The following is a 16,608-nucleotide window of genomic DNA, read 5'->3' on the forward strand; positions in this document are numbered from 1 at the left end:
AAGCCCGTCCCCGGCTTTTGCTGTGGAGGCGCCGGGGCTGCTTAGGCGCGCGCTGTTGACGGGAACGAGCGCGCTGGGACTGTCCCTGTGCCTGAGGAGGCCTTCGGGCCAGCTGGGTGTACCTACGCTTGTTGTAGGCGTAGGGCGCAGCCTGCCTGTCCCGGGAAAAACGTCCACCTGCTGAGGTGGATGCTGAAGGCACCCGGTGGGAGAGCTTGTCGAGAGCAGTTTCCCGCTGGTGCAGTTGGTCCACCAACTGCTCGACCTTCTCACCAAAGCTGTTATCCCCCTGGCAAGGGACATCCGCCAGATGTTGCTGGGTGCGGTTGTCCAGGTCAGAGGCACGCAGCCAGGAGAGTCTGCGCATCACTATACCTTGGGCCGCAGCTCGAGATGCCACATCACAGGTGTCATATATACCCCTGGACAGGAACTTTCTGCACGCCTTCAGCTGCCTGACCACCTCCTGAAAGGGCCTGGACTGCTCCGGAGGGAGCTTGTCGACCAGGTCCGCCAGTTCCTTCACATTGTTCCGCATGTGAATGCTCGTGTAGAGCTGGTATGACTGGATGCGGGTCACGAGCATGGACTATTGGTAGGCCTTCCTCCCAAACGAGTCCAGAGTGCGAGACTCCCGCCCTGGGGTGCTGAGGCGGTATCCCTCGAACTCCGTGCTCTCGAGAGCAGAGTCCACGATCGCCGACTCATAAGGCAATTGGGGCCGCATCAACTCTGGGTCAGAGTGGATCCTGTATTGGGACTCCGCTTTCTTGGGGATGGTGGGGTTAGATAATGGCTTCAGCCAGTTCCGAAGCAGTGTCTCTTTGAGGACATTGTGCAACGGCACCGTGGAAGACTCTCTAGGTGGTGATGGATAATCGAGGACCTCGAGCATCTCAGCCCTCGGCTCATCCACAGAGACCACAGGGAAGGGAATGCAAATAGACATGTCCCTGACGAAGGAGGCAAAGGAGAGGCTCTCAGGTGGCGAGAGCTTCCTCTCCGGTGAAGGAGTGGGGTCGGAGGGAAGGCCCTCAGACTCCTCTGAGGAGAAATATCTGGGGTCCTCCTCCTCCCCCCACGAGGCCTCTTCCTCGGTGTCGGACATGAGCTCTTGCAGCTCAGACCTGAACCGGGCCCGTCTCGACTGCGAGGAACCACGTCCTCGATGATGGCATCGAGCGGTGGACTCCCGCGCCGGCGGGGATGAAGCTCCCTCCATCAACGTCGACGGGGATTCCAACTGCGTGGCAGTCGACACCGGTGCCGCAAGCGGCGTCGGAGGCCTCAGCATCGGGCTAGAGCACACCAGAATTCCTGGAAGGATGGCTCGGAGGCACTCAGCAAGGCCCGCTGTTGGGAAAGGCAGGGGGGCTGGTGTGGGTGTCGGTGCCGGAAGCTGCTCGGGTCCAGGAGACTGTACCGAAGCACCGATGGACTGACGCAGCGACACCTCTTCAACCGAGGGGGAACGCTCCTCTCGGCACTGCTGCTTCCTCGGCGTCGAGTCCTCTCTCGAGGCGCCGGAGCTGGTGGTCCCGTGCGCCGTGGGCGACCGATGACGGTGCTTTTTGGTTTTCTTTCGGTGTCCGTCATCGGCGCTCGGCGGCAGGGATGACGAGGAGGTGGAACCCCCCGGCCTCGAGGAATCGGGTCTGACAGGGTCCGGTCCCGATGGCCCTGGGTAGAGGGAGTTGCCGGGGCCGATTGCCCGCACGGCCGCTCACCCCCGCCGGCGGGCCAACGGTACCTGTACTCCTGGAGTCAGTGCCGTCTGTGCCGATTTCGTCGACATCGGTACCGAAGATCCAGCCGTCGACACCGATGCCGTCGAAGGGCCGGCGCAAGTTCCAAAAAGACTGTCCCGAAGAACTTGCCTCGCCACCTGTGTCCGCTTCCGCAAGCCGAGACACAAGGTGCACGTCTTTGTATTATGCTCTGGCCCAAGGCACTGGAGGCACCAAGCGTGGGTATCTGTTTGCGAGATCTGCCGGTCGCACCGACCACACTTCTTGAATCCGCTCGGGACCTTCGAGGACACCGACGGAAAAATCGCGTCGGCGAAGTCAAAGTCATCGATGGTGGCGGTGAAAAGCACACCCGAATAAGAAACGACCGCGCGGCCACAAGGCCGCAACGAGGTGCCCCCGCGGCTAAAGGACGACACGGGGACAAACTTTTTCTTTTTTTTTACAGAAAGAAAAACGTACGCGAACGCGTTCGAAGTAGAAAAAACTCGCGGCTAGGCCGCGATCCGGTTTCCAGGGCTGACAGAGAGAGAGACGGTAACACGTCTCTCTCCAGCGCGGAATAGAAAAAAACTGAGCGGGAAGACGGCCGCGCATGCGCGGAGGGCGTGCCCTGCGTGCGGGACCGCCCGCGAAGTTTTGTTCCGGTTGGTGGGGGCTGCCGTGGACGTCAACCCCCAGTCGTGAGAACAAGCAGCCTGCTTGTCCTCGGAGAATGTCTTTGATATTTCCTGCAGCTTCCCTTCTCCAGCATCCTAACCCCCTTCTGATGCAATTTCCTTTTTCTACCAGCAGGACGGGACACAGGTGCGGAAGAAGTTATCTGAGCAGGCAGGGTGCTGGAGAAGAAAAGCCTCAGGGGACTTCAGTTATAATGAGTTTGAAGATAGGATGCAGGGTGTGGGGTGCAGTTTGGGACTGAGGGAAGAGGTGCCGGATCACAGACAGGGAGGAGAGGGGGAGATATACTGAGCCAGGGTGAGTGTGCGAGATGGCAGACCATGGGGAGGGAACTGGTCCCTGAATGCGTGTGAAGGGTGCTCGGTATGTGAGCGCTGCCGAATGCGTGTTGACTTGCCAGGTCCTACCCCCACAGGAAGAGAACAGCGTATCAGAGGGGGTGGGACCCAGCAGGTCAGAGCAGGGCCTCCAGTCCCTTCATGACAAAAGAGTAGCGGCTGTCAAAAACAGAACTGCACTCCATTTTAAGTGCATTCGGTATCTGCGAAATCTGGAGGGTCCGAGAAATCCGTGGTTTACCCGCACCCCAGGTTGAAAAATGCTGTTCTAGACATTTATACATGCAAGGGATGGGTAAATTCAAGCATCTAGATTATAGAATTGCCCTTTTAAGGTTTATGCTGTAAACGTTAATTAGAATATTCTGGAGTTGTAAATCAGTGCCTTGATCAAATATCCGTTACTCATTTAATCATCTGTGATGACATGCGCCCACTTGAAACAGTAAAAAGATCTTTAAAGACTAGCAAGACAGTAACTTGGTTCACCTTACCTAACGTGGTGCCTTGTGAATGGCCAACATAATATATTTTCTTTTCTCCAGTTTTCTGAATAATAAAGTCTATCACTGCTGGAAGGTCTTGTTTAGCCATTTCATCAAAGCTATGAAATGAATACATAAAGTTAGATCTGGAAAGGTTAAAAACATGCCCCTGCACAAACAGAAAAAGTTCAATAGGAAAGCATAGGTACATAATGAAACAAGGTAAATTGCACAGACAAGTGTACTTACCTATATTCTAAGTCCCGTAATTTCAGATAAGCGATGGTAAAATTATGTATCATACCTGATAATTTTCTTTCCATTAATCATAGCTTATCAATCCATAGACTGGTGGGTTGTGTCCATCTACCAGCAGGTGGAGATAGAGAGCAATCCTTTTGCCTCCCTATATGTGGTCATGTGCTGCCGGAAACTCCTCAGTATGTCGATATCAAAGCTCCATCCGCAGGGCTCAGCACTTAGAGAATTACACCCACAAAGGGACACTCTGCCCAGCTCACCACCGCCGAAACGGGGGAGGGGAATTAACCCAGCTCATCCCCACACAAGTGGGGGAGGGGAATCCGTCCAGCTCATCCCCGCGGAGCGGGGGAGGGACACCACCCCGCCGATGCGGGGGGATCTGGCTTATCCTGCAACCACAAGAGGAGCTGACTGACCCTAACACCGCCGAAGCGGGAGGGGTACAAAGCTGCCCTACAGCCGCACGAAGCGGGAGGGAGCGCTGGCAGAATTTAGGTCTCAATCCAGCCCCGTAAAACGGAGGGGAGAGGAATGCAGCAGCTCACTGTAACACAAAATTGTCTCAACTCCTGAAGAATCCAATTGAAAAAAAAACTTGAACACCAAGTCCTCCTGAACAGGAACGGAAGACTAAACTTGAACCTGAAATGAAACCAGAATAAAAACAGTACAGATATCTGGGAGGGGCTATGGATTGATCAGCTATGATTAATGGAAAGAAAATTATCAGGTATGATACATAATTTTACCTGAGGGAAAATCCGCCAGAAAAACGGAGAACTCAAACACCCCACGGTAAAAACAGAAATGTAAAAAAAGTGGGAGAGCGACCAAGGATACCAGAAACTGGAGGATGTTCGATAATATACAATTTATTAATAATTTGAGTCTTCAAATTATTAATAAATTGTATATTATCGAACATCCTCCAGTTTCTGGTATCCTTGGTCGCTCTCCCACTTTTTTTTACACATAATTTTACCTTCCATATCATCATGCTGATCAATCCATAGAATGGTGGGATTTACCGAAGCAGTACTCACCCAGGGCGGGACATTGAAATCCCTGACCGCAACACTGAAGCTCCAAACCGGGCCTCCGCCCGAGCAGCCACAGTCAAGCGGTAATGCCTGGAGAAGGTATGAGACGATGCCCAAGTTGCCGCCTTGCAAATCTCTTCCAAGGAGACGGACCCGGCCTCCGCCATCGAGGCCGCCTGAGCTCTAGTGGAGTGAGCCTTCAGCCGGATAGGCAGCACCTTCCCCGCGGCCACATAAGCCGCTCCAATGGCTTCCTTGACCCATCTTGCCACTGTAGGCTTAGCAGCCTGCAGACCCTTACGAGGACCTGCAAACAGGACAAACAGATGATCCGACTTCTGGAAATCATTGGTCACTTCCAAGTATCTGATGATGACTCGTCTCACATCTAGATATTTGAGAACAGAGTACTCCTCTGGGTAGTCCTCCCTACGAAAGGATGGGAGACAGAGCTGCTGATTCACATGGAAGCGAGAAACAATCTTGGGCAGGAAGGAAGGCACTGTGCGAATAGACACTCCTGCCTCAGTGAACTGCAGAAAGGGCTCTCGACATAATAGCGCCTGGAGCTCGGAAACTCTTCTGGCTGAAGTGATAGCCACCAAAAAGACTGCTTTCAACGTCAGGTCTTTCAGAGATGCCCTCGATAAGGGTTGAAAAGGCGGCTTCTGCAAGGCTCTTAGCACTAGATTGAGATTCCACGCAGGTACCATTGAGTGCAGAGGAGGGCGCAGGTGATTAACTCCCTTGAGAAAGCGCACCACATCTGGCTGCGAAGCCAGGGAAGCACCCTTCAGGCGGCCCCTGAAGCAAGCCAGAGCCGCTACCTGGACTTTAAGGGAACTGAGCGACAGGCCTTTCTCCAGACCTTCTTGCAGGAACGCCAACACTGAAGAAATTGCAGCAGTGAAGGGAGAAAGGGAGCCTACCTCACACCACGATGCAAAGGTACACCAAACCCTGGCGTAAGCAGTAGAAGTAGAGCGCTTCCTCGCTCTCAGCATAGTGGCGATGACCTTGTCTGAGAAGCCTTTCTTCCTCAGACGCTGCCACTCAATAGCCAGGCCTAAGACCAAAGGGGGAGGGATCCTCCATCACCACGGGACCCTGATGCAACAGGCCCTGCTCCGCTGGCAGTCGCAGAGGTCCGTCCACTGAGAGCCTGATCATGTCCGCATACCAGGGACGTCTGGGCCAGTCCGGACCCACCAGGATTACCCGCCCCGGATGCTTTGCCACCCGGTCTAGTACCCTGCCCAACATGGGCCAGGGCGGGAACACATAGAGAAGCTCCTGTGTCGGCCACTGTTGGAGAAGAGCATCTACTCCCAGAGATCGAGGGTCCCGTCCTCTGCTGAAAAAGCGCGGCACTTGGCAATTGGCCGATGACGCCATCAGGTCTAGGCTCGGCTGGCCCCAGCGCTTCGTGATGTCCAAGAACGCCTGAACCGATAGCTGCCACTCTCCGGGATCCAAGGTATGGCGACTGAGAAAGTCCACCTTGACATTCATGACTCCAGCAATGTGGGCCGCCGACAGCTGTTCCAGGTTCGCTTCCGCCCACTGGCATAGATTCATGGCCTCCTTGGCTAGAGGGGCGCTCTTGGTACCTCCCTGGCGATTGACATAGGCCACAGCCATGGCATTGTCCGACAGGACCCGTACTGGCTTCAACGCCAGTACCGGGAGAAACTCCACAAGCGCCAACCGAATGGCTCTGAGTTCCAGGAGGTTGATAGACCACTTTGCCTCTGCAGGAGACCAGAGCCCCTGCGCTGTCCTTCCCAAGCAATGGGCTCTCCAGCCCGTCAAAGAGGCGTCCATCGTGACGACAACCCACTCTGGGGTCAAAAGAGGCATCCCTGCGGACAACTTGTCTGTCCTCAGCCACCAGCTCAGCGCCTTGCGCACCGCTAGGTCCAAGGGAAGGCGCACAGCGTAATCCTCCGACACTGGAGTCCAGCGCTGCAGCAGACAGAGTTGTAGTGGTCTCATATGGGCCCTGGCCCAGGGCACTACTTCCATCGTGGCCGTCATAGAGCCCAACAGCTGCACATAGTCCCAAGCCCGAAGAGGAGAGGCTACTAGGAACGGGTCCACCTGAGCCTGAAGCTTTACAATTCGATTGTCCGGCAGGAACACTCTGCCCACTTGGGTGTCGAAACGAACTCCCAGATATTCCAGGGACTGAGTCGGGCGCAGCTGGCTTTTCTCCCAGTTGATGATCCACCCCAGGGAGCTCAGAAGAGCAATCACCCGGTCTACAGCTCTGCCGCACTCTGCATAAGAGGGGGCTCGGATCAACCAGTCGTCCAGATAAGGATGGACTTGTACTCCTTCCTTTCGTAGGAAGGCCGCGATGACCACCATTACTTTGGAGAAGGTCCGCGGAGCAGTAGCCAACCCGAACGGGAGGGCTCTGAACTGGAAGTGTCGGCCCAGGACTGCAAAACGCAGAAAGCGTTTATGAGGAGGCCAGATGGGAATATGCAGGTAAGCTTCCTTGATGTCCAAGGATGCCAGGAACTCCCCTGCCTTCACTGCCGCTATAACAGAGCGGAGAGTCTCCATTTGGAAGTGCCGAACTTTCAAGGCCCGATTGACCCCTTTGAGGTCGAGGATAGGCCGGACAGAACCTCCTTTCTTTGGTACCACAAAGTAAATGGAGTAACGTCCCTTGCCAAGCTGATCTTCTGGCACCGGAACGACCGCACCCAGGCGGATCAGATTGTCCAAAGTCTGCTGCACTGCCACAGCTTTGACCGGAGACTTGCAGGGAGAGTGTACAAACCAGTATCTTAAGGGTCGGCAGAACTCTAGCTTGTAGCTGTCTCTGATGACTTCCAGCACCCAAGCGTCTGAATTTACCCTGGTCCACTTGCCCAGAAACGAGGACAGGCGTCCTCCAATCTGCACTGGGCCAAGGACCAGGGCCCCGTCATTGGGTATGAGACCCTGGGGGAGGACCAGAGGAAGCACCTCTGGGACGGCGGTCTCTGCGAAAGGAATGCTGCTTGGGGGAGAAGTTCCTCTTGAAGGAAGAGGGGGCAGAGGAGCCCGACTTGCCCGGGCGATACCGACGGGCTTCCTGAAACCGTCCTTTGGAGTTACCGGGGCGAGCACTGGCCCGAGCCCTGACCTCTGGTAACCTCTTGCCCTTAGACATGCCGAGATCGGTCACAATTTTGTCCAGCTCGACCCCAAAAAGCAGCTTGCCTTTAAAAGGCAACTTAGCCAGGCGAGACTTAGAGGCGTGGTCCGCAGACCAATGCTTCAGCCAAAGCCACCGCCGCGCAGAGACTGTCTGAGCCATACCTTTAGCCGAGGCTCTCAAGACATCATACAGCAAGTCTGCCAAATAAGCCAAGCCCGATTCCAGGGCCGGCCAATCAGCCTTCAAGTAAGAATCCGAGGGGGAAGCCCGCTGCACAATCGTCAGGCACACCCTGGCCACATAAGAGCCGCAAACTGAGGCCTGCAAACTTAAAGCAGCCGCCTCGAAGGACGACCTTAAGGCCGCCTCCAATCTTCTGTCTTGAGCGTCCTTTAGAGCCGTGCCACCTTCCACCGGCAACGCCGTTTTCTTAGTCACCGCAGTGATTAAAGAATCCACGGTAGGCCAAAGAAAGGCCTCCCGTTCACCTTCAGGCAGAGGATAGAGGCGGGACATAGCCCTAGCCACTTTGAGGCTCGCTTCTGGGACATCCCATTGAGCCGAAATCAAGGTGCGCATGGCCTCATGCACGTGGAAGGTTCTAGGCGGGCGCTTCGTCCCCAGCATAATGGCGGAGCCAACAGAGGCTGAGGGAGAGACGTCCTCCGGAGAGGAAATCTTCAAAATGCTCATGGCCTGCACTAACAAGTTGGGCAAATCCTCTGAGCGAAAGATCCGCGCTGCAGAGGGGTCATCCGCTCCATCTGAGCGGGAATCCGTCTCCTCCAAGGAATCCCCAAAGGACCGTTGGGAGAACTCAGATACGCTGCCCTCATCTACATCAGAGGAGACAGAGTCCTCTAGGGCCTGGAAATCCACCCGAGGGCGTTTGCTTCCGGAGGCCTCAACCCCTTTATCAGACAGGGGGGCAGGGGCAGCGTTTTGCATAAGAAAAGCCTGATGCAGCAGCAAAATGAACTCAGGGGAGAATCCCCCCGAACAGTGCACTTCTGCAGCTTGGGCCACGGCCCTAGCCGCACCCTCAACCAGCGCTCACAAGAGAGGGGGAGAAACGTGCTGCGCATCCAAAATGGCGTCCGGCGCGAAACTCCGAGAAGGAGCCGCGCGGGAAGAACGGCGCTTAACTTTGGCCGCTTTCTTACCGTCGCCCGAATCAAGGGCGACCATAGTATTAACGTCTCCCAGCTTGAGGGCGGCCCAAGAAGAAGCCATCCGAGCAGAGTGGCCGGCCAACATGGAGTGGGCGCTTATGGCGGGGAAAAACCGCCGCACCGGAGGAAGAACCGGGCCACTGACCGGCCTCCAAACTGATGCTTAACAAAGGCGATTCAGGTTTTGAAATCCCAGCATCCCCGCTAGACGCACACACGCGGTCCGGGGAGCGAATCCTCGCGCCCTCGCCCTCCGACGCCATAAGCCACGTGGAGACCGAACGGGGAACCCCCTGCCCGCTATAAAAAGGTAAAATTACCTGCTTCTCGCTCCGAGCTGTAACGAACTGGTGTCCCAGTGAGCAGCTGCAATAAACGTTGAAATAAACGCCCTTAAAGACGTCCAAAATTCATTTTTTTTTTTTTTTTTACGGAGCCAGCGGGAGGGGGGAGAAAAGGAGGGACCTGGCACCACCAGGTTTGCACTTGCTCAAGAAGAGCCCTCAACCCCAGGTACTCAACAAAACCTAAAAATTAGGCTTGGAGACCTAGCCAGAGCTGCTGCTGTGTGTGACCACCACCTGCTGAGATAGAGAACATACTGAGGAGTTTCCGGCAGCACATGACCACATATAGGGAAGCAAAAGGATTGCTCTCTATCTCCACCTGCTGGTAGATGGACACAACCCACCAGTCTATGGATTGATCAGCATGAAGATATGGAATCACTGTTCAATTAGGCTAGCTAGCACTTCAAGAGACTGATACAGAACCATAAGCCTAACTGCAGGGTTATCAAGGGTTTTACTTGAAGCAATTCAGAGAAGGGTTGAGTGCAGGTATTAATTTGTGTGGACGAAATGGCTGCATGTTGCATTAAAATTCATGGTAATGAGGCCATTAAGTATTCTGCAGAAATGCAGAAAAGGAAACAGTGTCTTGACAAATGGACAATGTGAGAAATGTTTTGCCAAGTCTAATGCAGCATAGAAGGTTTAGTGGAGAAGATTTCATGCCAGTTTTGTCTTCATCTGCAACCAGAAAGAAGTGCCTGCAACTTTAAAAGACTCAAAGTGCCAGCACACATTGGTGCCTGTTCTTCTGCACATATCAGCCTTGCAAAAAATTGTGTATGAAATTTTTGCAAGTCTTATTTATGCATGGATGAACAAGTGCTGATGTGAGCTGGCACTTTTGTTTTTGGACATGTGCATAAGAACCGCTTACTGTGAAACCCTATGTGAGCATGTGCAGGGCAGGCTTTCCCCAATTAGTGCAAAAATTTTGCACATTTAAATTTGCATGTTGCTTGCTTTCTACGTGGCACGGAATTAAGTTTGCATGCTCAACCATTCCTTTGTGGCTTTCTGCATTGGCCGCTGAGGCCCCATCGCTGGCACTAGAGGTCATTAGCACCATACTACTGCCTGCATTTACTTGTGCAGCATGTTCAGAGGGGTCAAACCAGTCATTAGCGCAGATAGTATGCAAATGTAGTCAAGCTCATATAAATGAGACCACTTTGTACTCCTCCCCAATGCTCAGAAGAGAGTACCCAAAATGAAACTGCATTACTGCTGCAAAATATAACACCAGGTCAGAGCTGGAGTTAGGGTGTTTGAAGAGGATTTCCCTATGATTCTCGCGATTGATTCTTTCTGAAAAACCTGCCAGTTTTGATTGCTTTTGGAAGCAGAAGGAAGCCCGTGCAAGCCCTTAAGCTTGGGTCACGAGAAACAGCAGACCCAAGTGAAAGCACACATTTGAGTCTAAATATAAAGCCTCCAAGCTACATGAGGCCACAGAAAACCAACGCCAATGTGTGCTTCACATTCAGGTTTTATCAGGTGTGTGCGCACAGGAACGTCAGAACTCCTCTGCGCAGGCGCCACAGCACAATCCTCCCAAACTCCCTAATGCTCAACTTTATGAGTGTGCCTATATTTGCACCTCATTAGCGTTGAGCATTAGGGCGTTTGTCTTCTGCATTGTTCCGGCAGTATTTTTACAGCGCTATTCGGAACAGCGCCAGAGTTTTGAGCATCAGGGCCTGAATGTTTAAACATATGTTGCTAGGTCATGATTTCTGTTTGAAAAGTAGGAAAGTAGAAAGCACCACCTAGTGGCATATGTTTTAAGTATTCACAGCACATATTTGATTCAAAAAACCTAAGGGCTGCAAGATCTATGGCAAAAAGAGAGAGATGAAAAGTTAGAAGTCCTGGCAGTAACACACGTAGCTGCAGGAAAAGATTTGTCTGACAGGCTGCTATAGTGGAATGGATCTTAGTTCTATAATAACTAGATGTCCTGGTGGAAATGCAAGCACTCATGTACCAGGTCTAATTTTAAGGCTGATGTTGTGAAATAACCGCACTGGGTATTTCCAGAATTTTGAGGCTGGGCATTGGAAAGGTAGGTGCTGAAGGGACTTAAAGTAAGGATCTAGTATTCTGTCCTACCCAAGGAGGTGGCAGACAAAGGAAGAATAAAAAAAAGGCTTTTTTTGGAAAAAGAGAAATCTTACAGGTGGTAATTCTGTTTATTAGATGCTCAGTATACCAACCTCTTCTGTGGTACAACTAAAGCAGTTTACATATAACACAGTTACTTTCTCTGTCCTTAGTGGGTTCACAATCTTAAGTTTTAGTATCTGGGCAATACAGGGGTTAAGTGACTTGCCCAAGGTCACAAGGAACCACAAAGGGAATCAAACTTGGTTCCCCAGGTTCTCAACACATGGTATACCATTAGGGTACCTTTATCAACAAACAGAAATAAGTGGGCAGATTGTCTTTTACTGTCCTTTTTTGATAGGTAGCTAGCATGCATATACTTGATGTGCTCATTTCTGCAGCAGAGCGATAGAGCTTTCCAACTGAGAGCCAATTATATTTTCTACAACAATTTTATACTAAACGGAATTCCATTTCTAGCCAAGTAAATTTTAAAAACACTTTCTAAAATGGAATAGATTAGGATCACTTTTTCAAGACCTTGCTCATAAAATTATAATATTAATGGGGTAATATATCACAGTATAAAGTAGGAAACGTTTTGGAAAATGCAACATAGGCCACTATCAGGCTTATTTTCGAAAGAGAAGGGTGCCCATCTTCCGACACAAATCGGGAGATGAGCATTCTTTTCTCAGGGTCGCCCAAACTGGCATAATCGAAAGCCGATTTTGGGCGCCCTCAACTGCTTTCCATCGCGGGGACAACCAAAGTTCATTTGGGCATGTCGGCATCGTAGCGAAGGCGGGACTGGGGCGTGCTTAACACATGGGCGTCCTTGGCCAATAATGGAACAAAGAAGGGCGTCCCTGACGAGCACTTGGGCAACTTTACTTGGTCCATTTTTTCTTACGAAGAAGCCTCAAACAGGTGCCCGAACTGACCAGATGACCACTGGAGGGAATCGGGATGACCTCCCCTTACTCCCCCAGTAGTCTCCAACCCCCTCCGACTCCTTTTAAACATTTTTTTTGCCAGCCTGAGATGTCATACCCAGCTCCATGACAGCAGTATGCAGGTCCCTGGATTACTTTTAGTGGGTGCAGTGCACTTCAGGCAGGCGGACTCAGGCCCATCCGCCCCCCACCTGTTACACTTGTGGTGGTAAATGTGAGCACTCCAAAACCCACCAGAAACCCACTGTACCCACATGTAGGTGCCCCCTTCACCCCTTAGGGCTATGGTAGTAGTGTACAGTTATGGGGAGTGGGGTTTTTTTTTTTTGGGGGGGGGGTTGGGGGGGCTCAGCACACAAGGTAAGGGAGCTATGCACCAGGGAGCAATTTATGAAGTCCACTGCAGTGCCCCCCTAGGGTGCCCGGTTGGTGTCCTGGCATGTGAGGGGGACCAGTGCACTACGAATGCTGGCTCCTCCCACAACCAAATGAGTTGGATTTGGTCGTTTCTGAGATGGGCGTCCTCGGTTTCCATTATCGCTGAAAACCGTGGACGACCATCTCTAAGGTCAAACTAAATGTTGAGATTTGGGCGTCCCGACCATATTATCGAAATGAAAGATGGACGACCATCGTTTCAATAATACGGGTTTCCCCGCCCCTTCACAGAGCCGCCCTGCGAGGACGGCCCCAGGAAAACTTGGGCGCCCCATTCGATTATGCCTTTATAAAATAAGTACCCAGTAGTACACAATTGCTCTTAACATATTTACATCTGCTCCAAAATTTGTTTGTGTTTTAACCTGGTACTTATGATGTACATGCATATTTTATAAAATAAACTGTGCCCCCAGATCTGCCCAAACTACATGCCTGAAAAAGATCAAGGATGGTAAGCTTTGCCAGAGATCCTTTGTGCTTGTCCCACACATTCCCGAATATGGTCTTCATTTCGACCACCTCTACCACTCTTTCCATAAAGGATTATTTTCTTAGGATTATTCCCAAGCCTATCCCCTTTCACCTTCATTCCAGAGTTTCCTTTCAATTGAAAAAAAGACTTGCTTTTGTGAATATATGACGCAGAGGTATTTAAATATCATATCTCCCCTATGCCACCTTTATTGAACCCTGGATTGATTGTATAGGATGTTCCACTGGATGTCTGCAAGGTGTTAAGAGTATGGGAAGAGGAGGACAGTATCTATCTGGTGGGAGTGTCAGAAGGTAAAAATATTTTGGGAGGAAATAAAGGATATGATCCAAGGGATATTGTGTGTCAATGGAGCCAAAATCTCTCTTGATTGTGGTTAGAGAGCTATTCTAGAAAGCAAAGGAAACAGCCTGTCTGATAGTGGCAAGAGGTGAGCTGGCCTACTGGTGAAAGCGGAGGGGGCCTGCCAATTAAACAGCATTAGTGGATGAGAGTGGTGTTAACATAAACAGCCTTAAGGGCAGAAGCCTATTCTGGCTATGGATGTTTAAAGAGTATTAAACCCAGATGAAGAAGGAAGGGGGTACAAAAAAAAAAAAAAGCTTAAGTACAAAAAAGAAAATACAACTTCGATTATGAGCCCCCTAGGCAGAAAAAAGTACCTGTATATGTGTACAGCACTGTGTACATCTAGTAGCACTATAGAAATGATTAGTAGTAGTAGTAGTAGGAGTGGGGGAGGGCATCTCTCAAATGGGAAACAATGTAATGAACAGAATAAGGGCAAGGAGGGGGATATGGGAGAATGACATTCAGAATCAACAAAAACTTGATGTCGTGAGTGTTTCAGCTAAGGCTAAAAGCTTTAAATGTTCTTTATAATGCTCACTCTCTCTTATCTGCTAGCAGTGCCTGCAAGTCTTGCATTTTTTGTCTATGGGGTTGGGTGCTGGTGGTAGCATGTTTCTCCTTTGTAGTTTATTTTCTATTACTTTTTCCTTCACTTTAATGTTTTTCTCTGTGTCAATGGCATGCTTTGGCTAAGACCAGTACTATATGATCTTTTTAAATTTATTATTACACGGTTTATGTTTTCTTCTTGCCTGTCTTTTTGGTTAAAGTTGGTACTACCTGATCCTACAGTGGGAATTAGCAATGCTTCCCTTCCCCTTTTCCGTCCTCATTCTCTGTTTATATTTAACCTGATGTAATATGTTTGCAGGTGTTTATTTCTCTTTTCCTTTAGGAAAGCTGATATGACAGTTTATTTGGTGATTGATACTAACAACTCCTCTCGTAGTGTCTTAAGTAAAATGGCTTCTTTTTAATATCTTTTATGTAATTTTTGCTACTATATATTAATACTGTTATTTTTGTGTTTCTTTTTTTTCACTTTTTCCATGATTTACCCTTACTATAACAGTAATTATTCTTTTTATTATAATTTTTCTTCTGTGGGGTTTATAGATGTTTTTCTCTCTTTCCCCCCTCTTTATAGCTTGTCCTTAAGCTTTAGCCAAATGTGTATGTTCTGGTAGCTAACAATTGGTTTCACAAGCCCCTGAGGCAAGCAGGACTGCTGATACATGCTGGGCCTTGTTAAACTTTTTAAGCTACTGGACCTACTGGGAAGCCATATAGCTTGCCATTTAATGAGCTGTGTATGCTGACCATATGTTGAGGCATATTTTCAAAGCACCTAGACTTACAAAGTTACTTAGAAGAGCATTTTCGAAAGAAATGTCTAAGTTGGAATTTGGATGTCTTTGTAAAACGTCCAAATTCGGAGGCAGTAGAAAAGGTCATTTTCGAAAAAGATAGATGTCCCCATTTTTTTGTTTTAGAAAATACCATGGACGTCCTTGGATTTGGACGTCTTTGATTTTCGGCCATTTTCGAACACAAAGACGTCCAAGTCTAAAACATCCAAAGTCAAGCCATTTGGATGTGGGCGGAGCCAGCATTTGTAGTAGAATGGTCCCCCTGACATGCCAGGATAGCAATCGGGCACCCTAGGGGGCACTACAGTGGACTTCATAAAATTCTCCCAGGTACACAGCTCCCTTACCTTGTGTGCTGAGCCCCCCCAAAAAACCCACTACCACCATAGCCCTTACAGGTGAAGGGGGGCACCTAGATGTGGGTACAGAGGGTTTCTGGTGGGTTTTGGAGGGCTAGCTGTTTCCTCCACAAGTGTAACAGGTAGGGGGGGGTATGGTCCTGGGTCCACCTGTCTGAAGTGCACTGCACCTACTACTCCAGGGACCTGCATGCGCTATCATGGACCTGAGTATGACATCTGAAGCTGGCTTACAGACTGGCAAGTAATATTTTTAATCATGTTTTTTAAGGGTGGGAGGGGGTTAGTGACCACTGGGGGAGTAAGGGGAGGTCATCCCCGATTCCCTCCAGTGGTCATCTGGTCATTTCGGGCACCTTTTTGTGCCTTATTCGTAATAAAAACAGGTCTAGCTGAAAACATCCCAAGTTTAAGTGCTGGATGACTTTGCTTTGTTCCATTATGGCTCAAAGACGTCCAAGTCTTAGGAAAGCCCAAGTCCCGCCCCGATATACCCCCTTGAGATTTAGACTTCATTGCAATGGACTTCTGAGAAAAATGCCCAAAATGCGGTTTCGATTATACCGATTTGGACGTTTTTATCAGAGCATTTTTTGACGGGGTACTGAGCACCGGCACCTTTTCCATTCTCTGCTAAAATTGACTTATGGACCCCAAGTTTTAATGAAAGAGTTCAGGCTCTACACACCAATTCTGCCTTGTCATAGATTCTGTGACTGGTTGCAGGGAGGGTCTGGCTGTTGTGGGGTGGGTATGTCAGTGATCACCCCACTCCTGAAGGGTGGCCTAGCATTTGAGTACCGGCACCTTTTTTGCTAGAAAAAACACACTGCTTTTTGGACGTCCATCTCTTTCGAAAATGAGCCCAATAGTAAGCTATGGAACTTTGTAAGTCTAAGTGCTTTGAAAGTGAGCCCCTTTGAGTCCTTGTTTTCAATTTGTTTTTCTAAAACGAAAAAAAACTTTGATGCCTGGCACCTGCTAGTTTGACAGTCCTCTGCTCTGTTTGATTTCTTAGGTGTTCTCCCTTCAAGGTAATCCAAGAGAAGGCTAATTTGCAACAAATTAAAATATATATTTTAGGGCTGTACTGAATATTTGTATTCGATTTGACTCTGCCCCGAATAGTACCCCAAATACATTATTTGTATTCGGTCAATAGCAATTAAATGCAAATAATCCGGAGCTCTACTGTGCTAAATCCTACTGAAACAAACACTTCTTTTATTATTTGTTATGCTAAAACTCAATGCCCATTATTCATATTCGGTATTTGTATTTGGCCAAATAGTACAATATG

At 49.9% G+C, this 16,608-nt stretch overlaps 1 protein-coding gene across 3 annotated transcripts in view; it reads right to left on the bottom strand.

The window, feature by feature from the left end:
* LOC115470132 (lysosomal acid lipase/cholesteryl ester hydrolase-like) overlaps window positions 1–16,608 on the bottom strand; it is a 208,158-nt gene that overhangs the window by 141,136 nt on the left and 50,414 nt on the right. For all 3 annotated transcript variants that reach the window (XM_030203069.1, XM_030203068.1, XM_030203071.1), the window contains exon 5: window positions 3,262–3,371. In XM_030203069.1, coding sequence (XP_030058929.1) covers window positions 3,262–3,371 — 110 coding nt within the window. The remainder of the gene's footprint in view (window positions 1–3,261; window positions 3,372–16,608) is intronic.

Source organism: Microcaecilia unicolor, chromosome 5 (genome assembly GCF_901765095.1).
Source record: "Microcaecilia unicolor chromosome 5, aMicUni1.1, whole genome shotgun sequence".
NCBI lineage: Eukaryota > Metazoa > Chordata > Amphibia > Gymnophiona > Siphonopidae > Microcaecilia > Microcaecilia unicolor.